At 39.5% G+C, this 24,604-nt stretch overlaps 3 protein-coding genes across 4 annotated transcripts; all 3 read right to left on the reverse strand.

Moving 5' to 3' along the window:
* Positions 1-239: 239 nt before the first annotated feature.
* On the reverse strand, positions 240-6,698 carry LOC114436511 (protein phosphatase 1 regulatory subunit 12B-like). Of its 2 annotated transcripts, XM_028406802.1 has the most exons (7): positions 6,345-6,698; positions 3,660-3,676; positions 3,421-3,559; positions 2,558-2,659; positions 2,410-2,460; positions 2,294-2,344; positions 240-983 (listed from the first exon to the last, which is right to left on the reverse strand). In XM_028406802.1, the coding sequence occupies exons 1-7, from the start codon at positions 6,444-6,446 to the stop codon at positions 897-899; spliced, it is 549 nt and encodes a 182-aa protein (XP_028262603.1). In that variant the 5' UTR covers positions 6,447-6,698; the 3' UTR covers positions 240-896. The 2 variants fall into 2 exon arrangements, with proteins under 2 accessions (XP_028262603.1, XP_028262604.1); XM_028406803.1 differs by lacking the exons at positions 240-983; positions 2,294-2,344 and adding an exon at positions 1,051-2,242.
* Positions 6,699-7,787: 1,089 nt separating this feature from the next.
* Positions 7,788-10,631, reverse strand: LOC114436337 (neurofilament light polypeptide-like). Its single transcript, XM_028406546.1, has 4 exons — positions 10,295-10,631; positions 8,950-9,425; positions 8,728-8,875; positions 7,788-8,652 (listed from the first exon to the last, which is right to left on the reverse strand). The coding sequence occupies exons 1-4, from the start codon at positions 10,559-10,561 to the stop codon at positions 8,242-8,244; spliced, it is 1,302 nt and encodes a 433-aa protein (XP_028262347.1). The 5' UTR covers positions 10,562-10,631; the 3' UTR covers positions 7,788-8,241.
* Positions 10,632-12,556: 1,925 nt separating this feature from the next.
* On the reverse strand, positions 12,557-24,236 carry LOC114435455 (immunoglobulin-like and fibronectin type III domain-containing protein 1). The gene is made up of 23 exons (XM_028405131.1): positions 24,203-24,236; positions 23,849-23,904; positions 20,742-20,937; positions 20,498-20,637; positions 20,278-20,377; positions 20,126-20,152; positions 19,940-19,985; positions 19,665-19,860; positions 19,225-19,338; positions 18,974-19,136; positions 18,575-18,847; positions 18,136-18,474; positions 17,711-17,835; positions 17,419-17,560; positions 17,029-17,322; positions 16,626-16,925; positions 15,588-15,764; positions 15,345-15,473; positions 14,917-15,225; positions 13,963-14,048; positions 13,659-13,851; positions 13,004-13,300; positions 12,557-12,900 (listed from the first exon to the last, which is right to left on the reverse strand). The coding sequence occupies exons 1-23, from the start codon at positions 24,234-24,236 to the stop codon at positions 12,557-12,559; spliced, it is 4,080 nt and encodes a 1,359-aa protein (XP_028260932.1).
* Positions 24,237-24,604: the final 368 nt, after the last annotated feature.

Raw genomic sequence — 24,604 nt, forward strand, 5'->3', positions numbered from 1 at the left:
CATGTATTGGATCATTTTTTTTCCCTATTTGCACGTTGTAGAAGGAAAAGCGTCTCATTTGTGATCTCATCCGTCAAGGTAAAGCTCTTAAATCAGAGGTGACGCCGGCACGTTGCTGGGAAATATAGCTCATCCATCATCGGCTGTCCCCCACCCTCTGCTAGTTCAGAGCTGGTTTTCAGGGTCTGCATATAGAATAGAGCAACTATTGCAGTTTCCATGGTAATACCGCTGTAGAATTACAAGCAATACTTTGTTTATTTGCCCCTTAGGAACATTCTAAATGTGATTTTGGGGGTTTATAAATGACAAGAAAACTCTGGCATTTGTGTTTCGAAATGTTTTTGAAGAATATATTTTAATTTAATGTATTTCTATTATAGGAATGTGTTATATAGTCAGTACATTCACAGTGTGACACCTGCAAATCACTCAACAGGTAGAAGTGGAAATGAGTCACTCTAATAAACAATAACATGTATTAGAATGGCCTCAAGTTGTCTGCAGAGTATAGGTACGGGGTGTGATTGATAGGTTTTTGGCCTGGAGAGAAGGAGATGAATTAATTATCTTTTAAAGTTTTAGGTCTGTGCAACACTGGCCTTTAGGAATGCAGATCTGCACTCATCCAACACCCTTCTCTTCGTATGAGGTGTGGGATGAAGATGAAGCTTTGCCATGTTGAAAGTAGTACGACATCAGTTTTTGAAAGTGATGATGTCAGAGAAAATGATCCAGTGCAGTGTGAAAATGTAGGAAAGGAAACAAATATAAACGTGTGACTCTCTCTACCTTTTGGCCACAAACTTATCAGCCACCCATATAAATACATGTTTGAATGTGTGAGGAATGCAGGCGGTTTATTTGCTTTCTTCTCTCTTCCTCTGCTTCCTGTGTCACTTTGAGAGTTTAGTGATGACTCGGATTAAAGCTCCATTCTCATCCTTCAGTCTCTGGTTCTCCATCTTGAGCTCTTCTTTAACCTGAGGAGAGAGCACCAAAAAAAACATCAAGTGTGGACCAGCCGTGTAATCTAAAGACTCCTATACTGGACAGATCTAGTCTGCATTTCATGTATTTTTTATTGTAGCTTGTTCTTCAGTCTGTTCATATTTTCACTGGTTTTCATTTTTTATTCCAGCCTTGATCACACCAAGCTCAGAGAGATACAAACCACAGCAGAGGTTTGATTTTCATGATTTCCAAAGCATGAAAAGAATGTGACCCCTTCTTTTTGTGAGTGTGTTTTTTTTATGAATACAGGTCTGAGAAACACAGAAATTAATCAGCTGCTGCTCCAAATTGCCCTTCACATTTATTATTTTCTACTTTAAGTCAGCAATGTGAGCAGAAATAGTTTGGCTTCACCTTTCATATAAAAAAACCCTTTCATAATATACTTTTAAATTTACTTTGAGGAAATCAAAGCTCCAGCTCATCATCACCAGAAAAACAAGGGTAAACAAAACGGCAGGCTGTTCATCATGGTAGACAAAGATGTGTTCAAGTGAGGAGCAATTAGTTTAATGTTGCCGATAATACACACGGGACGTAATGATTGTCATCTGATCCTGGGATCAATATAGCCACAATATTCTGTGTTAGGAGCTATGTTCAGGATGATGGGGGTATCTAAAAACATGGCTCAGGAGTCCTCCTGACACCGTGAGCTTTGAATCAATTTAATTTACCATCGTGACAAATATCCGCCCCCATAAACACAAAGAGATTCAAAGAATTATTCAACATGTTCTGTTTTCATGACATTTGACATTTTCCTGGTGAGGATGGGCTAAACTTTATATATATACATTTACAAACCTAACCAAGGTTTTGGTGCCTAGACAAGCATAAATCTGCATATCATACGCCAAAAAATACAAACAAAGTATTCTCTCTCTCTCTCCCACACACAACAATCGTGTACGTACTGACACACTGTCGCTCTTGGGACACTCACAGTGTATGTCATTCATACCAGCATCTCATGTTTGTTTAGACTTTCCTTTCACAGATAACAAGAGGCTTTTGTTTGTATTCAATCAGACATAACACAGCAGACATTTGTGATCATTACACCACAGATAAATACTGATGGCTCGCTCGCTGCAGTGTCAACGTGCTCACACATTCCACAGCCAGCAGAGCATAATGGTGACAAATGATGTCAGCTGAAGGCGCTGAGGGCTGCCAGCACTTGGTTTGGATTGGATTGTTCTGGTGTCAGACGCTCTGCTGTAAACTGAAATAGTTAAAAAGAAAAAAAAAAAGACTGGACGTGAATGAAACCCACCTTTAACTGCTCTTCCACATCTGATATCCTCTTTTTGAGAGTCCAACTTTCCTAGGATGGAAATTATTATTCAAATCAATCGATCATGAACATGAAAACAATTTCAAGCTGTATACCTTTTTTTCTGCCTCGAGCACGTTGGAGCCACAGTCACCTGATTGTCCCTTCTATAGCAACGGAAAATTATTATAAAAAAATGATTTGGGGGGCTGTAATAGTCTCGATATATGTCTTCAGGATGGTTTTTCTTGTGGACTGCAGTACCTGTGCTCTCTGCAGCTGCTCCTGAATCACTGCAAGTTCCTGTTTACTTGTTTCCAGTCGGGACTTGAGCCTGTGATTGGTGGCGAGTGCCTTTTCATACATCTAAATAAAAATAATAATAAAAAACATGTTATTTTTTGAGCACACAGATATCAAACAGGGACAGTGGGTACAACAGCTCCCTTCTATTCATCATTCAGTGTGAGGGTGACTGAGAACTGGAGACTCTGTGATTAGCTGAACTTGATTTGAAACTTTTTATTACAGCTCCCTCCCACATGAGTTAACTGAGGGCTCTAAATTGTCTGTAGGTGTGAGTGTTACTGGCTGTTTATCTCTGTGGGTTAGCCCTGCAGTAGACTGGAGACTTGTCCAGGGTGTACATGGCTGGATGTGATTGGCTGCTCCGCCCTTGCTGTGTACCCTCACTCTTGGTGTGTTTAGTCCATGTGCTTCCCCTGTGCCATCTGTTTGTCCTAGCCTCTCCTGCGTACCCCTAGCCTGCGTCTTCCTCTCTGGTTTGTTTGTTTGTACCTTTACTCCTCTAAGATTTTATCAGTTCTTGATTTTTCAGTTTGATTTGATCACAGCTCGCTTGTTGTTAGCTCACTTTTTCTTCTTATGTCAAGTGCACATCACACTATAATACTTTTATTAGTATACATTAATGAATGTCCACCTCACGTAAACAATATGTAAACAAATAGCACTGCTAGCTTTGAGATGTTTGACTTCTCTTTGGTGGAAGTGCAGTTTCCTTCATAGGAAAAACATTTATGTATCTGCACAAATGATGAGAACCAGCCCTCTTGTGGTGAATGTACTGCATCGGCTGCACAGAGGCAGCGCACTGCATCACCTGCCTTTTTATAGTCATTGTTCATTGTCTCTTCTTCTGCCTTTTTTCTTGCAGAGAGTCTGTTCTCCCTTCGTAGAAAGTAGGACTCTGCATGATTTGTTGGCGTGTCATTGGAAACATCAGACGATCCCGATGAGCCCAGTCTAGAGACATACGAGAGGTAACATTCACACAGGCATTGCAATAGGTGGTTTTTTCTTCTATATTATGTGCTGATAGTTTAAATACGTAGAGGGAGCTTACCTTGATTGTCTGTCATTCTGAAAAAAAAAGTGAAAAGAAATGTTTAGAACAAGATATTATCTGACCCCAAACACAGATACACAAATAATGGTCTCATGCTGATGTGCCCTTGGGCAAGGCACTAAACCCTAAGTTGGTCCGAGTGGTTGCACCACTGGTGTGTGAATGTATGTTTTTTTAATTTTATTTTTTTTATTTTAGATACTTTATTAATCCCAGAGGGAAATTCTTTACAGCTGCTTCCAAGCAGTGTCATACAATGACTAGCAAGGCGCGCCACAGGCTAGGGTGAAGTGTCTTGCCCAAGAACAGCAGAAGTCCCCACTTGTATGTGCTTGTATGCACAAAAGGGGCAAAAGTGAAGTAGTGTAAAGCGCCTAGGAGCCTAAGAGTAGGTAGAAAAGCACTATGCAGACATTTACCATAAGAAATATGGCTCCCAGGTTATAACTCTTATACTGACCTCTAAATAATACTCTGAACATGCAGTTAAAGGTCAGTATGCACATATATAATCACTATCTCCATCTTCTTGGTGAGTTGACGTTTACAAGAATTCCTCATGAAGAGTCTTCCTTAAAGGTTTATGGCTGCCTGAAATACTGAGCCCATTTATTGGAGGAGAGAGGAAATGATCCCTTAAATAAACTGACAAGCACAGACAACTAAACACATCCAAAAAAGGTAATAAGTGCAGCAGTGACCTACACAGTTTGTCCACTACTGTCTGCTGCTGATGCTGCAGGCTTAACAACAACTTTAAAAAAAAAACCCATGTAATATTAAAAGGGGCGTGGAAATATACCGTGATTCATCACCTGCTGCAAGCGGCATAAAGACTATGATTTAATACAGAAAGAGAACAGTGACAAATTAAAGAAGGACAGCAGGAAATGCTGAGCCACTGCAGACAGCCAGAGCAGCTTCAGGCCAGTTTTCTTCTTGAGAAGGGAAATAATATTCACATTTAGTTACTTATGAAGACAGTGAAGATAGAGAATCATCTTCTGAACATGTGAGCTTGACGACAGTAGCATTTAGTTAGCAGTGCCACCAGTTTTATTACAATATTTCACTCTATAATCAGACATTTAAAAAGTCCCTGTTGTAGTTTTGATGCAGCTCTAAACAATGTGTCTTCTTTTATCTGAGGTTGGCTGATATCTGCTGAAGTAACGGCCATAACTGAGCAGTTTCAGACATAACTACAGCTTTCTTGTCTTCATGTTTAAACTTGGATGGGCCTCCAAACTTGGTATCTCTTATCATTGAGTTTTCCTCTCTAAAAGAAAAGGACCTGAGCTCTCATAACAATATAAGAGTCATCTTCTCAACCTTGTGCATCCCGACACTCCACTGAGAGCGTCATTGTATAAAGCTCAGCAAAACCAGCAGACTTGTGACTAGTTCTTGAAGAGTTACATGTCACGCAAAATTAATGGAGATGGTAAGTGGATTCCTGTGAAGAAGAGACGAGGCTTTAGGTTACAGACACTATGTGTAAACACAGTGTTACGCCTCCATCTGAGCCATTTACAGAACTTCTGGATCCTCACCAGACTCTGATGTCATCTCCTTCAAGGCTCTCTCTGGACACTTGGCTATGCCTGGTAAATAGTTATTAATGATATACTGTACTCAGACTTGGAAAAGGCTCTGGTTTAGATTAAACATCACATATAAACAGATGCTAATGGGGGGGGGAAATGGAGGCTTTTGTGACTTTGTCCCATGAAGGAGCGTCTCTACCTCTAAGCCTTTTTAGACTCTATGAAGGACGTTTTGTCTGCTACTCCCAAGTGGAAAAAGTGAGCTTCCCGTAGGACTAGCAGAGAGATAAACATCCATAAATACTATGTCTGAGTTCCCACAAGCTAGTCCTCTAAGTCCCTCCTTCTTTCTGTTCCCTGTCATCCTGTCTTTCACCCCCTCTCTGCTTTCTCTCTCTCTCCTCATCCTCTCTTCCTCCCTCTCTCTCACACACATTAATGTTCTCTCTGTCACTCCATTTATTATCCCCAAGTGGATTCTTGGTTTACATAAACAGGACAGGACTAAATGCTCATTACAAATGATCCTCATTTCTTGGTGCTTATCAGTGTGTAAGAGTTCATGCGAGTTGCTACAGAAGCATGTGAAATGTTATGAGAAATAACTTGATTATGTTGGGATGTCCAGAGGATTTACACACATACCACATACTGTAACTGCTCTGACATGCTGTCAGGGAAAAAAAAAGTCATCTTCACCATATAATCCAATAGATTATCTCAGAGGGAAAACATATCTCACTCAGATCAGCATGTGTATTTTCATAAATGTTGCCTTGTGTACATGATATATGAAAGAGTATTAAAGGTTTAGAGGATTAGAAAGACTGTGTGCAGCGTCCTTTGGGACTTTCATGCGGAGCAAAAGAACAATTCCTTCAGCTTCCACATGTAAACAGAGTTACTGTATATTCATTTCAAATGAGGCAGTAAGAGGTCAGGTTTCAGTGACCATGTGAGTTAAATGTGTGTGTCTGTTGTATTATGAGATACCACTGTGGCTTCTTGTTGGTTTCAGTCATTTGTTTGACAGTGACTGCCCCCCCACCCAAAGTTACTGTTTGCATTATAGCAGCAGTGGAATTTCCTCTAAACTAAACAGGCACTGAAAAGATAAAAGACAATCAGGCCTTACCCTCAGGCTCCTGGTGGTGGAGGTGGATAAAGCTGGAGAAGAGTCAGACAGAGACTTTCTGATGCGTGGCTGATCTTTGTTGTGAGAAAGTAGAGATGACATCGCACCGCTGCATGCAGCTGGTCAAAAACAAAAACAAAAAAAACCTTCCGAAAACTCTGTAAGAAGTGTTTCCTCTTTAAAGCTGGGAAAAAAGCAGCAAAGAAGAAGTAGCCTGAAATGTTTATTATCCACGGAGATTAAATTCAGAGGTGGTTGTTTCCTAAAAGTGAACAATGTGAACAAAGTGTGAGCTTCTTGTGATGGTGAGACATTGCATATCAGATGAGAGTGAAAGAAGTGTGAGGGCTGTGGAGGAAGTGGTGGGACTGGGAGAGTAGGCGGGCTGCTGTGAGTGTGTGTGTGTGTCTGTGTGTGTGTAGACACAAGGATTTGACAACAGTATTGTACACAAGGACTCTCGAGACTCTTGACCATTCAGAAAAAAAAAGAGAAAAAGCAAAGCATCATCGTTGTTGGATTAAAAGTTTGATTTCAAGGTTTTAAATATAGTTCTGTTTATTTCATTTTAAAATTATGTAAAACATAATGTGTACACTACAGTATTTAAGTAAAAAGAAGTATTGTTCTCCTGTGACACAAAACATGATCTAAGGTCTTTTTTAACTAAAGGGGAACTGAGTAACTGCTAGTTTGTTTGAAGTGAAACACACTCTGTAGTTTAAATGGAAAACTGGCTGATTTAAAAACCTTTGAGCTTGAATTTGTTGCCGTTTCTGCTCGGACCATTGTTTGGCTATTTAAGGTGATTCAGTGATAGTTACCCAATACAACTTCTTGGTGCATTAGCTTGGAGGCAATTTGTTGTTCTTTAGTGGGTGATCTAAAATAGAGTACAGCTGTGCAGTGAGTATAGTGCTCTTAATTGTGAGCCAAGATAAATGTCACATCCCTAGTGTCTGTTATTTATAGATACAGCCAAGCGCACAGCCAACAGAGAAAGTAGAGGAAGGTACTTTCCATTCCTTCACACATTGATAATAAAACTGAATAATACACATACATTTCGTTTTTTATGTAGCCTGTGGAACAATCACACCTGGCAGGGAATCTAAAATGAGATAACATCAGAAAGTACATGGACAAAAACACTTGGATGTGAAATCTAATTATGAAGAGTGCACAATGTGTATATTTGTCATGCTGTAAATGCACATGGAGTTTGTCATTAGCACCAACACTTCTGCACCTATAGCAATCTGATCAGTAATGATCAATTCTATCAATTTCTTTGATTTTACTGTCTTAGTGGCAGTAACCAGGCGCCACCTGCTGGCAGAAGGTATTATTTTTCACAAAAGAGGAGACTGAAGAAAATGTGCAGTATGTACCAGAGGAATCATATATGCTCACATGTGCAGCTGCACCATAAATAACTTGGCATTTGTACTTGTCTTAAATTACAAAGGGAGACACATGTTTTATTAACATTAAAAACACAATTTACACTTTGTTAATTTACTCACAAATAAGCAGTATCATCAATGAAAATCTCTTTTGAACATGATCATTTAATCATTTACGTCAACACACCTTTCTGTAACCAGTTGCTCTAATTACCTACACACATATACAGTTAGTACAGTTATCAATTTCTTTCGTGTAAATCTTCTTAAAGATACCACTGTTTACCAAACGTCTAAACTATCTGGCTGGAATTACACATTAAGTCATAAATTCACTAAAAAATTGTTCACAAACATCAGTGCAAAATAAAACAACTGTTTTTAAAACGTACTCAGTGAGTGTGCTGCACAAGTGGTTCCCTCTAATCTTCATAAGACTTATGTCACAGTCACATGACTACATCAGGAAATAGTGTCAGCCTGAAATGATTTTAGAACTGCTCTTCCTCATCCGTTTCCACAAAAACTGACTCTTCCTCTGCAGAATCCCGGGCTTCCCCTTCTTCAGATAGCTCCTCTTCCAAAGATTCATCCAAAGCATGACCTGTAATAGTTTCTTCTGTTTCTTTTTCTTCGGCCGTGTCACCCACATCTTCCTCCTCCTCTTCCTCACCCTGTCCTGGAATTTCCTCCTCTACTCCTGGTGTAAGTTCCTCTTCTTGCTCTTCTGTAATGTCCTCACCCATTTCCACTAGCTGTTCCTCCAGCATTACCTCCTCATCTGCCCCATCTTCAACATCCAGCTGTTCAGCCGTGTCCTGTTCAACGGTATTCTTCATTGTCATGGAGACCACCTCAACATTTGACTCGTGTGCAATTGGCCAAGATGGTTCATTAGCCAGCTGAGAAAATGTAAGAAATGTGAATAATTAATGCAGTATATTTACTGGGTCTTGTGCGGATGTGCTATACTGTACCTGGGAGTGAACGGTTTGCAGCTGAGCCATGATACTGCTGTGGAGGGTCTGTGAGGCTAAAAACTGCTCATCCAGAGTCATCTGGACCAAACCCAGCATCTCCTCTAATGCCTGTGCACGCATGACCTGCTTCTCTTTAAAAAGCCCCCTGAAAAAAAAACACATGGGTCAGGAACTGTCAGCTCAGCATGGATGCAAACACAGTGTGTGAAATTAACTCACAGTAGTGCATCCATCTCGTGGGTGTGTGTATGTAGCGCAACATTATGAAGGTACACCAGCTCCTTCAGGTCACTCAGCTTGGAGTCTTGTCCCTCTAACTGTGCACTGAGAACCTCCACGGATGCAACCTGCTCATTAATCCTGGAGCACACACTGGCCACAGCACTGGTCAGCCCAGCCACATGTTCAGGCATTGCTGAGCTAGAGCTCAGACTGGCAGCTAGTCTCTGCTTTATGACCTCAAACTCCTCACTCTGGTTCTTAAACATGGCATGGAGAGTTGTGACAGCCAAAGAAGCCTGCTGTATTTCATCCCACTGTGTGTCTATCTCAGAGCGGAGCTCCCAAAGCTTCGAGAGGAGGTCAGGATTCTTCAGCCTTTCTGTGGCCAAGAAAACCTCGGCTTTCTCCCAGGTCTGTTTCTGAGCCTGCTCCAGGGAAAAGATCCTGTCCTCGACAAACGGGTCTGAGTCTGCCTAAAGAAGGAGAGAGAGAAACATTTCATTACATCCATCCATACATCATCTGAACCCGCTTTGTCCTGCAGTGCAGGGACACAGGGGGCTGGAGCCTATCCCAGCTATCTATGGGTGAGAGGCAGGGTGCACCCTGGACAGGTCCATTTGATTACATATACCATATAAATAAATAAAGTCTAATGCATGCCCCTTATTGCTCTGTGTTGAGCTCCAAAACACTAGTTTTAATGTACTGTGATTTGAACTTGCATGCATTTATTATATAAAAAAAAGTTACTAATTATTATAGCAAATAATATTGATAAACATAATGAATAGTGTAATCCTATTTCACAATTTTCACAGGTTGGACGTGTGAATGTCACTGAAATGTGAGTTACCATAAAGCTGCTCCTTCTAAATGCTAAAAATATCAACAGGTGTTACTATCAGTGTCAAGTCAGCCTGGTAAAAATGTCAAACAACGTTTGATTTTCAAAATAATCGTCACTGGTGAAATGTATCAATCAGATTCTCGTATAAACTGCGGAAGTTGCACGTGATTGATCGTAGTTTAGAGAACACGTGTTTACTTCTGTATTTGTTGATAACCTGGCACGTATTTGTTATTTAAAAAAAAAACGGCCATGCTTTTATTTATACAGGTTCATGACATCACTTCCGTTTTGGGGCGTTTTGTTTAAGCTAGCTTAACGCGGCTGCTTGTTTCATGCTTTGATTGATAGCCTTCCTGCGTGGTTAAAGCACGCCAAAGTCACACTCAGAGTAAGAATGTTAACTCTTTAAGATAATGTCACGCCGAGTCAGTGACTGTTTTTATATTTTATAATGAGCGCGGTCGCAGGTGAGAAGTTTAGCTAACGTACCTGTACGTCCGCCCTGTCCATCACCTGCTGGAAGTTTGTGACTCTCTGCTGTATCGCTGTTAAAGACTCAGACAGTTGGTCGAGGCTTTGCTGCTGTTGCACTAAAAACCACCCCATAACAAAGGCTCCAAATGTAAACGTAATTATAAACAGCAGAGCTGGAGAAACAAAGGAGTGTGTCCTTCCAGGTGTTGGTACCGGTGTCGCCAACAACATGGAAACCTCGTCGTCTTCTGGGGTCGGTTTCTTCGCCTTACGCCGGGCCATGGCAGCAGAGGGAGAGGACCGGACAGCTGCGTGTGGATTCACTTCTGCATTTGCCAAGGTATCACGTTGTCTATTCTGCTCAGACCCTCTGACCTAGTCATTCATTGGACCCCCATCATGTTCAAAGCAACTGCTGCTGTGGGGGGCGTGACTGTGTGTTATGCAACTGCAGTGGTGAAAGACTGTCCCATCTACTGTGTGCAAAAATACTCATGCTTGGAGCTAATAGCTGTCTACAGGCCACGTGTAATTTACTTCATTATTGATTAACCTAAACACTGCTGTCAGTTTCTATTGTTTACATTGTGTTAAACTGTGTAATATCTATAATATCTGAACCCAATTTCCCAGAGGCCTCAGTTATGTCTTCACGTTACTTGTTTTCTTAGAGTAATAGTCAAATACCTTAAGATAGTTGTTTAATTTGGTATCAAGAAAATGTACAAATCATGTTTGAGAAGCTGACGTCATTAATTGCTGAGGCCCTTGACAGTTACATTTCTGTGTGGAATAATGGCATGGTTTTGTTGTTGTCAGATGAGGACATTTCCATGTAACAAACTCGTTTCATTCATTCTGTAGATGTACTGTATAGCCTCTGTGTTCAAAGACAGTAGCGTCAAACGTGGAAGTAATGATTCTACACATCTCATTGTCTCTTCCATTAGGATTAGAACCTTTGTTTGAACTCTGAAATGTAAAGTACTGAGCTGTACACTACAATTTATTATAGTGCTCCTCAACTTCAAAGCTCTCCATCACCTGGCACCTCCATGCCTTTCTGATCTTTTGCGCTCATTCACACCTTCCCGCACACTCAGATCTTCCTCTCCCCTCCTCCCCCTCTTGTCTACAAAGGAAAGAGCATTCAGCCACTCTGCCCCACAACTCTAAAACTCTCTACCCAAGGATTTCTATACCATTGACTCTCCCTACTTTCATATCCCATCTCAAGACTCACCTTTTTTTAAAACCTGGCCTTTCAAACATAAAGTCCTCCCAGTGATTTTATTTTTATAATCTGCTTTAGTGCCTTAAAAAGATGTCCATAAATAAAGCATATACTACTACTTCTACTACTACTAATAAAAATAATAACAATGATAATAATTAGATTAAGTGATCACAGCTAGTGTATTTACAGTAGAGTAAAATGACACATTATAAATACTCAAAGCAAAACAATCTTGCATCAGGCTGCAGATTCGGCTGCAGATTCACCTCCAGGGAGAGCTGTCGTATCATTTTTCATACGGGTCCGTCATCAGCCTACATTTTTATGGTGTGAAAATGCTGTGATTTCTGCCTGTGAGTGTGTGGCAGATCTAGCTGTTGTCCCTAAAAATATCACAATACACACATTGGCCTTATATTAATTTAATGCAAGGTGCAAGCAAACGCAGTTGCTCCCTTTTCAAACAAAGCTTTGAAAACATAACGTGTCACTTCTCAGGAAACAAATCTGTATGTAAGACTATATGTGAAGCTCTTTCAAGCTGTTTCAAGCTCTAAATGTTCGAGTATAAACATAGTAAAAAGCCCATGCATCCACCCATCCATCCATCCATCTGCCTGTCCATCCTATTGTAGACATGATATCCCAGGAACATATGGTGTGAGTTGGGTTAAATTCTGCATGTTCACATTCATCTGGGTCATCATGACATTCAGCAAAACACTTCAATGTTAGTATATTATAAGTCTGCATCGTTGACGGTAGAAAGATGGACTGTGTGACAACTCCACAAAAATGAGGCCTAATATCTCGAGTACCCCTTACAGGCGGGTGTAGCTCAAATGCTGTATCAAAATGTATCAAATGCTGTGCAGTTAACATCCTTAGTTAATGTATTTGATTGCTGCATCGCACAAAACTTGTGTAACTGATTTTTAAACCCGTTGAAGATTCTCTCTCCGGGAGCAGCAACGCTTCATCACTCTGCAAAGAAACACAGTTACAGTGTCAAGTTCAGAGGGTTTCTTTAGTTATGATTCTTACTTATCATCAATACCTCTGATGCTCAGTGTCATCTGTGACTCTGCTGTTCCCAGCTTGTTTTCTATGATGACTTTGTACTCTCCGTTGTCTTTAGGTCCCACCCAGAGTATGAGGAGGGAGCAGACTCCACACACGTTTGTGATGTGGTAGTTGGTGTTTGTGTTGAGGCTGATATTGTTGCGGTACCATGTCACACGTGGGGCTGGATCACCCCTAACAGCACAGCTCATGTAGCACTCATAGCCTTGGGGAGCTGTGCGCCTCTTCAGAGGGACAATGAAGGATGGTGGTGACTCTAAGTCCAAGGATTTAGTCTCTGGCATGTTTACTGTGAACTTTCCTGAAGGATATAGAAAGAAATGGGAATTTTCTGTTTAATTATTTTTGAATACCTACTAAATAACATCAGTTCCATAATTGAGGTGGAAAAATTAGGCACATACGTTTTTGCTTTTTTGTTACAAACATAGGTGACTCTGAAGGTGGTGAAAGGCCCATGTCATTTTTAGCAAACACCCTGAAGTAATACTCTCGTCCGGGCAAGATGTTGACAACCGTGAACTTATTGTTAAAGAGGTTGTCTGCCACTGTCCTCCAACTGCGCTTGAATGAGTCGCGCTTGGTAACCATGTAGTGTAATCTGTCATCCCGCTTTTCATCTGGGGAAGGAGTCCAGCACAGAGTCACTGTTCCTGGGATGTTCTCATCCAGCTCCACTGGCCCTGGAGGCTTAGGGTCATCTAGAACCAGATGTAGAGGCAAAGGAATTACTGATGTTAAAGGGTCAGGTTCTTGACTTTCAATCTGAATCAACCACTAATCAGCCAAATTCTAGCTTAATTCCGAAATCTATAAAAATGCTGTTTGGCTTGCAAAGCTGTAAATTAGAGTGGAGAGATAATGACTGCTTTTATTAGACATACTATTTCCTCTTAGTCGCTGTGTTTAATACCTTTATGTGGTAATATATTCAGTGTATGCCATGTCATTGTTGAATCTACTCGGTTGTTCTGAACATGTTGCGCAGTTTGGGTTTAGTAAATTGAGGTGTTTTTTTATTGTTAGGTCACAATTTATCTTATGCCCATCGATACTTACCTGTAACTCTGATTTCAATGTTGAAGCTCTCCTGGCCCACAATATTCTTTACTGTGATAGTGTAGATGCCGGTGTCTGATCGCTCGGATGTGGGTATTAACAGCTGAGAACCTTTATCAGAGTTTGTTATAGTCACATGTTTGGGCACCGGAATGCCATCCTTTAACCAATAAATTTCAGGGAAGGGACAGGCCTGTACTCAAGGAGATTATAAAGTTAGTACAATAACAAAAATGTTGACAGTGTCTGAAATGCTTCTACAAAAGAAAATACGTGGATCATTAGTGGATCCATTATTGTGTACCTCAAAATGGATGTTGAGACGAACGGTGTTTCCAGATTTCACCACCACAAAGGTCTTCATGTTTCGGTCTTTGAACTTTGGCTTTACTGTGATGGTGAAATGGAGAGAGCTTGTTATATTATATAGATATATGTGGTAATTATGATGTTGGCAAGTGCATTTTTATGCTTGTAATGTTCAGCTTGATCTTAAGATCATTTTTCAGGTGCATAGTTGCAACATAGCTAAAAAATATAGGCTTCTCACATTTTTGAAACCATTCTTTTGAAACTGCACTGTTGACCAATATAGTTCTTGCACATTTTTGAGATCTGACTTCTTTTCTCTGTACTGTACTTCTGAATTACTCATAGGATCAGAATGAAGGCATTCTTCATTAGCCTGAATCACTTCCAGTCCTTTTGTTTATTTATTGTGGTCTGGGCACACCAACTGTCAAATATCACATTTCCCATTCTGTTTTCTGTGACTGGAACATATTTCCACAGGATGGCATGACCAAATAAACAAAAGCCTGCAGTTTGAACACAAATCTACAGACAACCTGCCTTAGTGTAGTGCATGGAAATCTGATTTTAAAGTAAAAACAACATAAACACATCACCTCTTTTTGTAGCAGATTTCCCATGGTTTACTGCTTTTTAAAAATTGCTGGCTGTAGGAATGTTGCTTGTATATTTTGTTCATGCTGAGCTGTCAAACGGGCAGTTATGGCTTTATGGTGAATCTGTTCTGTTCCTATGTGACCTATCCTTTCGTAGCTTTAGAAAGATTATAGTAATTCCACTGTCCAACCCACAAAATTCACAACTATTGTAGGTCAATATAAAAACTCTAAAATTATTATTATTTTTTAAAAGCATATGGTAGAGGTATATGGTGTTGACATATGTCAGACACAGAACTTGAAAGAAAAACGTAATGTTTGCCATTAGATTTAGCAGAATTTCTTACCAGGTGGAGGCATGGCGATGATAAAATTGTCAAAGCCCTGAGGTTCTCCATCACCTCCATAATTGGTGGCAATTACTCTCATCCAATATGTGGCCATTGCCTTCAGGCCAAGCACAGTGTAGGAAGTCAGAGTAATTGGGATGGCATTACAGCGGGTCCATTCAAGGTTTTCTATTGGCCTGATCTCCACATAGTACCCCTGGGCTTCATCCTGTACTCCTTGCAGTTCCTTAGGTTTTGTCCATGCCAGGGAAAATGTGGTGTAATTGGAAGATGTTAATTTGAGGTCTGTGACTTTGCCTGGGGGCTCTGAAAATATAGTTAAAACAAAAGTGTCCTGCTTTCACAGTGTTTTACACAAAGCAACTTTAAAGAATGGTTTTCAGTGAGCATTAGTGAGTGTTCAAAACTATTTACTATTGGCTTACTCATTGGATCCCTTGCAATAACTGTGTCACATGGAAGACTTGGATCTCCAGCACCAGACAGGTTGATAGCAGACACTCTAAATTCATATGCTGCTCCCTCAAACACATCCTTCACTGCATACTTTGTATCTGTAACAAAAACAAAGTAGTAGAACAACAAAGAGGGATGACATTGATGCAGGCACATGCATAGTAAGCACCATGGTAGTGTTATTCTGAAGCAAGGCATAATGCATTGAAAACCTGTAATTGGGCCATTTTGGTTTACAAGGCTCCAGTAATTGGTGCCTTTCTTGTTTTTTTCCAAATTGTATCCAACTATTTTGGTTCCTCCAGTGTCACATGGAGGACACCATGACAGGTTGATGCAGTCCTTAAAGGCGCTGACCACTTTGGGTGCCATGGGAGCTCCTGGATAACCTGTAGGGAAAAAGTGTAGAATTAAAAGTGAACCACTGCTTTCACATGCCACACAATCATACTCATAAGATGGGGAAGAAGTGTGGGAGACTGTTGTCTAAAAATAAAGGTCAGTATTACCACTTTTCACTATGTTGTTGGCAGCCTGTTTGTTGGCTTTGTGTCCTGCAAGACTTTTAGCAGATAAAAATGCAAACGGTGCACTCCAACTCTGCTTGAATTTAAAATGTGTTTCAAAGGTTGTATGACCCTTTGCCCTGGCATTTTGCCCTTCTGCCCTGACAGCAACACTTGCTAACAAATTCATTCACTCTTCAATTGACCTGCCTGCATAGAGGGCAGCTGCACACAAATCAAGTTGTGGGTTGTCAGGTCACAGTTACAAGTGGTTTGAAATAGTGTGTGGATTGTGTATTTCAGATTTTCATATATTATCAGACTGACAAAGCTACTATAAGGCTTGAGGACAGCTTGGTGAAAAACAGTGTGAGCAGGTTTCCATAAGCGACCAGCATTATATGCTTTAGTCACATCATGTTTGCTTGAAAAAAAAAAAAAACTGGCAATGACGGAGAATGTTTGGCAATATAGTACATGAAAGAAATTCAGCGTATTTGTATTGAATATATACACCGATGCATCTCACTGTGTGAGGAATATTAAAGTATATTTTATTACATCCCAATTCATTTCATTAAATGATTTAATATTTTTTCGTACTTAGATTCATTCGCAAATAATTTTAATCACTTTCAAGTTTTTGACTTCAGAGAGGTAAAGTAATCATCAGGTGGTTTTCAAGCAGCAGCTTCTACAATAAGCTACAAACCTAAATTAGGTCATAACTAATAAAAAACGTACGTAATACACCAGCTGCTATGTCCTCGGTCTGTAGGTAGTCACTGATGCCTTCTTCGTTCTTGGCTCTGATCCTGTAGCAGTACCTTCTTCCAGGGTCCACATCCTTATCTTTGTAACTTGGGTTGCTGCCAGGGATCTCGCCAAGATTTGTCCATTTGTTTCGCCCAACTTGTTGGCGTTCTATGATGTAGTTTGTGATTGGGCAGCCGCCACTATCTTTTGGTGGTCTCCATTTGAATTCAACAGATGTTACAGCACTTTCCATAATGTCCACAGGGCCTTGAGGGGGAGTTGGTTTGTCTGTCACCAATGGAAAAAACAAAACTATTGTACAACCACTGTTCAGTTCCATAATACATTGATTTACTTACAGGCACTGAGTGTCTAACAAATGTCAACTTACCCAGTACAATAAGTTTGGAAATTGCCTCTATTGTCCCGAATTCATTTTTGATTTTGATTTTAATTTCTCCACCGTCTTTCCTTTGACACTTAGTGAGGCGTAGTTTGCTCTCGGTATCTGATGTTTCGATCTTTACGTTGAGGCCTGGCAAAAGCTCGTCATCATCCTTGTACCACTGTATAGTCATTGGTGCCCCACCTGAAAATGGCAGCTTCCATTCAGCATTTTCACCTGCCTTTATAATGACAGGCTTTGAGAAATTTCCCAGAGCATCAGTGTCGATTTGTGGTGGGTCTGTGTGGTATCAGAGAGAAAAAAGAGATTACGGTAGATCAAAAGCTTGAACTGCTGTAAAACTTGGTTTGTAGTAGTTAAAAATGGTATTCTGACCTTGAATACTAAGGGTTGCCTCTGATTTACGTCCCTCTGCTTCAAATCGGTACACAGCTCCATCATCTTTTTTACAGCAGTCGATGATCAACCTGTGACAGGCTCCATCCTTGATAATGGTTACACCATCTTCATCTGTTAGCTTGTGAGAAAAAAAATCACATCTTTGTAGTAAATCTTATATTTATATTTAAATAATTGCTTACTGAGACTCCCAAAAATAGAATATAGCATGGAATAAGTTTTCAGTGTATTCTTTACCCTTTATATTGTCCTGAAATTATTCACTTACCAGCTTTCCGTTTTTATACCAGCATCCCACTGTGGTCTCACTGCTTAGTTTGCAAGACAACTCTGCCCTTTCACCAACATTGGCAGCAGTATCTGACAGCCCACTGACAAACTGAACACCTCGGTCTGCATGTAAAAATAATAAAATCATAGTTTATTCATTTAAAAACTATGTATCAGTGACCAAAGCGCAAAACCTCCTCTCTGAAAAATGTACTTTTTTGAGAAAAAGTAAAAAAACTTTTTTTGCAGAATGCTATATAATACACTATTTTTGGACTATATCACTAATAACATATACCAACAAGGTAACAAGATTGTTCCTTAGGAAATAGCCTGCAGATAGGAGTTTTTTTGCTTTGATCATCGATATTCCATTTTGCATCAAAAATGCAAAAGCAAAGCAATACTATAAGGGGTTTTTACCTATGATTGTGTCAGGAACCAAAGGGCCAGTTCGTGATCGCTTCTTTTTGTTACCACCCTCATTATCTTCTGCATTCTGATCTCCCAAGAGGTTTTTATTCTTTCCATCTCCATCTCCATCACCGGACCCATCCCCAGAGCCATCCCCAGTCCCATCACCAGAGCCATCACCAGAGCCATCACCAGAGCCATCCCCAGTCCCATAACCAGAACCACCTCTTCCATCTCCCCCATCCCCAAGTCCATCCAAATCATCTTTTGCCTGCTGGCCTAGTTTAGACAGGTCATTCTCCTCGCTGGTTTTGGTGCCCTTAAGTCCCTTACGTCCATTTGGATCAGCTGAATTAGAGCAAACACACAAAAATGCAATGATTGTAGTGTAAATAATTCTTCAAATGATCACCTGGATATTTTTTTATTATTAAAACAGATGTCCCACCTTCCACTGTGAGAGAGGCACTGCTGGAGGTAATGCCAGCGATGGCATAATATGCTCCCTTATCTGCCATTTCACAATTCTTTACCCTTAGGGTGTGAATTAGTTTGTCCTCAGAGACAGTGATTTCATATTTGTCCCCATGTTCAACTGACGAGTCCTCTTTTGACCACGTAATTCTGTTGAGAGGTGTCGTCAAAACACACTGAAAGATGGCGTCCTCATTTTCAACAACCTTGGCATCTTTGATCTTGGCTGTAAATTCCACAGCAGGCACTAAAAGAGGAGGAAAGAGGGATGTGTGGAAAGAACATCTAATTGACTGATGTTTCTCATTCATAAATAAATGTCTGAAACAATCAGCATTTTTTTTTAATTATTAGTGTAGTAGATTTGCTTCACCTTGAAAGTCAGTTGCAAGAATATTTGCCTCCTCAACATCCACCTGGTAAAATCCTGCATCCTCTGGCTGCGGGTCTTTAATGCTGAAAACATAGCTTGTCCCTGTTTTCTGAAGGCTGTGCTTCGAATTTTTATCATCACCATACGGAACCATAGTCCCATCCTTGTAAGACAAAAGTAGTCAGATTAGTTAACAAGTTAATTATGAAGCAGGTGATGATTTTTGACTCTTGGAATACATTTTAATTTACCTTGTATACGTTAATGGCACTGTTAGGATCCCATAGTTTCATGTCAAAGCTGAATTCAGCTCTCCCAAATGGTTTGACTTCAATTTGCTTCACATTTTCCAGCTGCTCTACCACCTATAAAACAAAGATGAATCTGTGCAGGAGTCTGCAGATTTTGTACTGAACTTCATTACAGGAGTCATGACATTTTAACACGTGTTGCCTTGAACTAAGCCCTAGGTGTCTACTTGTTAAGATCCACTGGCCTCATTTAGCTGCAGGCAAAACTAGTCTTCATGCACAGGAAGAACAAAATCAAAACCTGAAAAATTACTTTCAAGTCAGGAAAAAGAAGAAATTTTCACTTTAAAACAGCAGTTTTTCTTTGTCAGTAGAAAAAGGCTTAAAAAAAAATCAGAATCCAGAATTTATATGCAGTTGTCACAGACTTCAGACCGTACCTTTGCCTGCTCATCTTCCTTTTCCTTTTTCATCTGGTTCAGTCTCTTCAACATCCAACGAAAGTCAGTAACACCAAAGTCCAAACAGATTTTTTCATAGTCTCTCTTTGGTGCACTGAGAAGAAGTTCCCAGAGCTTAGGATCAATTTCTCCATCTTTTCTTGGTGGGAGCTGTTTTTTTCTGGTGACAATAACACTGAAAAGACAGGGAAAGAGTGATATTTTATTTTGTGATAGCTATGGTTTCCATATTCTTTGACTTGACTTAAACTTACGTTTTCTTAAGCATTGATCTGAAATCCTGTGCTCCCTGCCCATTAGCTGAAAGAAAATAATAACAATAAAGCTATTTCATTATAATATACAGTATTTTATTGCCATGCATAACACACTGTTTTACTGCTGAGTTTAGTAAAAGTAAAGCTAATAATGTGCTTTTTTTACAACTGTAAATTACATACCTTCTTGGCCTTTCTTCTTAAAGCCAACTGGAAGTACACAAAAAAGTCAGAGCAAAACAAACAAATAGCATATATATAAATAGTTACACAATATGTTGCTGTCCTTTTTTTTTCCATTAACTCATCGTCTATTTTTTTATTGTAAATCTCACCTTCAATGACCTTGAGATTGGCAGTGCAGACAGCTTGTCCAAACTCGTTGGTGGCAAAGCATTTGTAGGTGTCAGTTTGGTCAGGTTTCACACTGAGTATCTGGTCAAGAAATATTGTTCAATGAAGGTCATATCTATAGCGATGACAGCTAGATTCTTTACATTTATCTAATTAACTGTCAGCTACTTTAAGAACAACGCCAGTCATTTTTTTTCTCACCTCCAAAAAGTGTTCTTTGGATCGTTCATCAAATCTGGTTTTGTATATTTCTGGATTGTCTAGTTCACCTTTGTTACGGCTCCATGTGACAGTTGGGGCCGGCTCTCCACTTACCATAGCTTTAAATATTGCCTTTTTACCTGAAAAATCAAAACAAAGGAGCTGTATGACAACAATATGGTAGTAGATAAGGTTTCATAAGGCTGTCACACTGAGTGTGTTTGTGTGTTTTTTTTTTTCCTACCCTCTTGGGCAGTCACAGCCATTGGTTTTCGTGTAAAGTCAGGTGTTGATTTCCCAAGAGGCAGCTGCTCCAGATACTGCGTGATCATAACTCCAGGAACTCTGGACCTTTTCTTTATAGCCACTGGAAAAACCAGAAAATAATGATGAAGACACACATTTAATAATGTAGCTGTGTTAGTAAATCTAAAGGAGGCCTACAAAAAACGACAACAAACTTATACAAAGTGCACAAAAGATAGACACTGAAAATAAAAATAACTCAGTAATTAAATAAATTTTACATGAAAAGAAAGAAGAAATAACCAGGTGGTTTTAAATACATAAAAATAAAAAGACAGTGAAAACACTTAATATAAAAGCTAATCTAAACCACTAATGTTACACATACTTGCTGTGCATCAGAGTGTAGGAATAAATTACAAGGTTAAATATTAGTAAGCCAATGGACAGGATATGGTTAAACTATTCAAACAAGTTGAGGTGCAGAATCTATCTCACCATATATATTTCAAAGCCAATCCTAGTATTCCTTTATTATCAGTTATAGCCAAGATTAATTGATTGAATCATGGTAAACATTCATGATACAGATATGCACTCCTGGTGTCTTTGCCACAGCTTTTTCTCGTGGTTGCAGTTTCACATCAGAATTACACCAGAGGTCACTATTTCCTTTCCTTACAGCTGCAACAAAGTCACAGAACCCTACCTTGTTTTAAACCATGTGGATTAAACTATATTTAAGTGTCATATATTTTCTCAATTAGCTAGCTATACACTCCAAACCAGTTGATTCAACACATATGTAAATGAATCTTTCTTGAAGCTTGAATAAATGACCAGATAACCTTTTAATATAATTTAATTTTTTAAATTATAGTTAGAAAGTCTGCAAAGATCAACAGAATTTCTAAATGCATACGAAATAATCTATTTTTTCTCCCTAAAATGCTAAGATAAAGTGTCTTAGAGGAGTATGCCGTCATTATTCTGTTATAGAAGACCCTGAGTATACACTGCATCAAATCTATCACTCTCAATTTAAACCCAGACATGAGAAACATTATTAGTACTGGTAGAGCACATTTGCAGTCTTTTTACCCGTCTTAACATTTCCAATGTAGAATGTCTCAGTACAAAATACTTGGTTCTTCTAACAGCTGTTGAAGTCACAAACTCCAACCCAACATCTGTGAGGCCTTTTTTCTGTACAAGCATCATACCTCATAATGACTCAATGCTGCTTCAGTTACCCTTGGGTTTGCAGAATTAGTATGACTTTACTGCTGCCTTTTAGGGATAGGTCAAAAAAATAATTATCACACTGCTGTGCACAGAATCAAATGAGCCTCACTGTCTGTAGTAAATTCCACCATATGGAACCATAGGCTTAGGATTCTAGATGCAAATGATACCTATGAAACCGTTTAAACAAGGTACAGCATAATTGCACATATTGACAGTGATGATTACTACAGCTCAGTGTATTAAAGCAGTCTTGTGTACCCATTTTACATGGAATTTAGCATGCATGCAACTTTTTTAAATGCTGTAAAACCCACAAAACTGGTGTGTCATGTTTAGTGTCTCAAAACTGCAACAGAATGCAGGTGACTGACTATGTTAAAAAGTTACTTAAAACACACTGGAGACAGATGGAATTAGCTGAGGAGGCAACGAGTCACAGATGGTTACTGATGGAGGAAAGCTAAAGCTAGAAAAGGTGAAAATTAGTGTTTTTTGGAGGTGTTAATTCAGCTATAAATTTACCATTAAATATAGTGTTCTGTTTGTAGTATGTGGTTTGGACAATCATCGACACCTCTCTCAGTGTAATAGGTAGTAAAATCTGTGCCACTAACTTATTGTTTCATTACACCCTCCCTGAGTCAGATTGCCTCTTCTGCATCTTATTTTTTAGCAACTTCAGCCAAGTTTGAGGGCATATGCTAAATATTTATCAAATTGTATGTGTCATCTCTCAAGGGGTTAGTTTACACTCATATCTGAATGCAGGCAGGATTCTTGTAACCTTGTTCCTCAAGCATTGATTCACACATAATCCAGGTCTGGTAGGACAGCAGTCATTCGCTTCCTTTCTGCATACCAATCGCTCCTGGAAGAAGTGCCTGGATTTGGGCTGCAGCAAACTTGAAAAACTTTCAGTAAGTATTTGTTGGCTGCATGTAGCAGATATCCCCATCATAAACCACCCCGAGCCACACTATGTGCACATAGAATAAGTGTGAATGGCTTTCAGACACTCTGGGATGGTGTGAGAAGTAGAAAATGAAATGGTATGCTTCTTCATACACTGCACAGTATATCCTTGGAATACTTCTTCCATTTGAAGTGCTATAGGAGTTGGATTCAGATGTCAAGTGTTTCACATTTTACATGCCCACACCAGTAGTTTTTGCTGGTAGATACAAAGGAAAAGCAAGAGAGCAGAGAGCCTTTTACTTTTTCCATACTGTGTTGTGAATTAAATTTTAAATTTCCATTTTTAATTTTCCAATCAACACTTTCAAGAAGAAGAAATTCAAGAATCCCATATTTGCAGATTTACTCAGATCCTTTTCTGCAGCCCTTTCAAATTGTGTTGTACATCATGGCAATTTAAAGAGAATGGAATGCTTCAATTTACACCGTATGTCAGGGTAACAACCAAGGCAAGTAGTCCAAGCACAGTTAACAATGCCCCCTGTTTGCTACCGGACATGTTAATTGATAAGTAGGCCCATGGTCAGAGAGATGATTGAGAACCCAACAGTCACTCTAATAAGGCTGCAGAAGTCCTGCTGAAATGGGAGAACTCATGGGAAGGATGACTGTCTCAGCAGCACTCCATCAATCAGGCTTTTATGAGCAACTAGCTCTCAGGAAAACTTCAAACAGGCTGTCAAGACCTTTACTCAAGCCTAAACTCCTGATAAAGATCTCTGGTCTGATAAGTCGAATTGTTTTAGGCAAAACACCAAGCACTGTGTCTGCAGAAAAATCAGGCACTGCCTATCACCTGCTTGTACCACCCCAACAGTAAACATAGTGCTTGTTGCATCATGTTATGATCTATCTATCAGTAGTGAAGGGAGCATAAAGTACCTTAAAGAAAACCTCCCCCAGAGTGTAGGTAACCTGAACATGGGGCAGCAGTTCATCTATCAGCGTGACATTGACCTAAAACCATTACATCAAGAATATGTTGGAGTAGCTTTAAGACAAACTATAAATGTCCTTCATTTGCTCCGCAAAAGCCAGAAAAAAGCTGCTTTCCATCCAATCTGATGCAGCTGGACACACTGCAGCAAATGGATTGTTGAAATTTAAAAAAAATATAATAATATGGAAGCATTTCTCTGAATATAAACTGGATTGGCAGGGTTTGTGTCTAACACCCAATCTCCCAGATACAACAAACTAAACACGCATATCTTTGCTCACATTTTCCAAACTTACCTGAGGCTGTTGGGTCCTTGTTTGGTGAACTCATTGCAGCGTTGGATTGTTGTCAGCTCAGATTTGTGATTATATTGTCGCTGAAGTACAAAGAAACATGGTCACACCTGTGTTTTTCATATTATCATATTTTTCTGTTTAGACAGACATACTTGTATCACACTTCTACCTGAGTTTGACATATGCATGTACTAATCTGAAAAGCTTTGACTTAGTGTTGTACTACAATATAATATATGCAAAGCCACCCTTTATAAAACACAATAGAGGGAAGAACACAAACAGGAGTTTGTTTTCTGTTCTGTGTATTAGAAATTCAAAAGAAAAGGGAGATTTACTGTATCAAATTCAATTGTCAATGTATGTATTTCCTTACAGACCAGTGTAAATTAATCTCTAGGT

This window comes from Parambassis ranga, chromosome 5 (genome assembly GCF_900634625.1).
Source record: "Parambassis ranga chromosome 5, fParRan2.1, whole genome shotgun sequence".
Taxonomy (NCBI): Eukaryota; Metazoa; Chordata; class Actinopteri; family Ambassidae; genus Parambassis; species Parambassis ranga.

What these genes read in the sequence shown, in the direction of transcription:
- LOC114436511 (XM_028406802.1), bottom strand. Translation starts at nt 6,446, where the DNA reads ATGTCATCTCTACTTTCTCACAACAAAGATCAGCCACGCATCAGAAAG. An exon ending in TGAACAATGACTATAAAAAG is followed by an intron (nt 2,660 to 3,420) that starts GCAGGTGATGCA and finishes ATTTTTATTTAG; the next exon opens with ATGTATGAAAAGGCACTCGC. An exon ending in ATGTGGAAGAGCAGTTAAAG is followed by an intron (nt 984 to 2,293) that starts GTGGGTTTCATT and finishes CTCTCTCCTCAG; the next exon opens with GTTAAAGAAGAGCTCAAGAT.
- LOC114436337 (XM_028406546.1), bottom strand. Translation starts at nt 10,561, where the DNA reads ATGGCCCGGCGTAAGGCGAAGAAACCGACCCCAGAAGACGACGAGGTT. An exon ending in TGGACAGGGCGGACGTACAG is followed by an intron (nt 9,426 to 10,294) that starts GTACGTTAGCTA and finishes CTCCTTCTTTAG; the next exon opens with GCAGACTCAGACCCGTTTGT. An exon ending in TGCAAACCGTTCACTCCCAG is followed by an intron (nt 8,653 to 8,727) that starts GTACAGTATAGC and finishes ACATTTTCTCAG; the next exon opens with CTGGCTAATGAACCATCTTG.
- LOC114435455 (XM_028405131.1), bottom strand. Translation starts at nt 24,236, where the DNA reads ATGAGTTCACCAAACAAGGACCCAACAGCCTCAG. An exon ending in TTCCAAACTTATTGTACTGG is followed by an intron (nt 16,926 to 17,028) that starts GTAAGTTGACAT and finishes CATTGGTGACAG; the next exon opens with ACAAACCAACTCCCCCTCAA. An exon ending in GTCTCAACATCCATTTTGAG is followed by an intron (nt 13,852 to 13,962) that starts GTACACAATAAT and finishes CCTTGAGTACAG; the next exon opens with GCCTGTCCCTTCCCTGAAAT.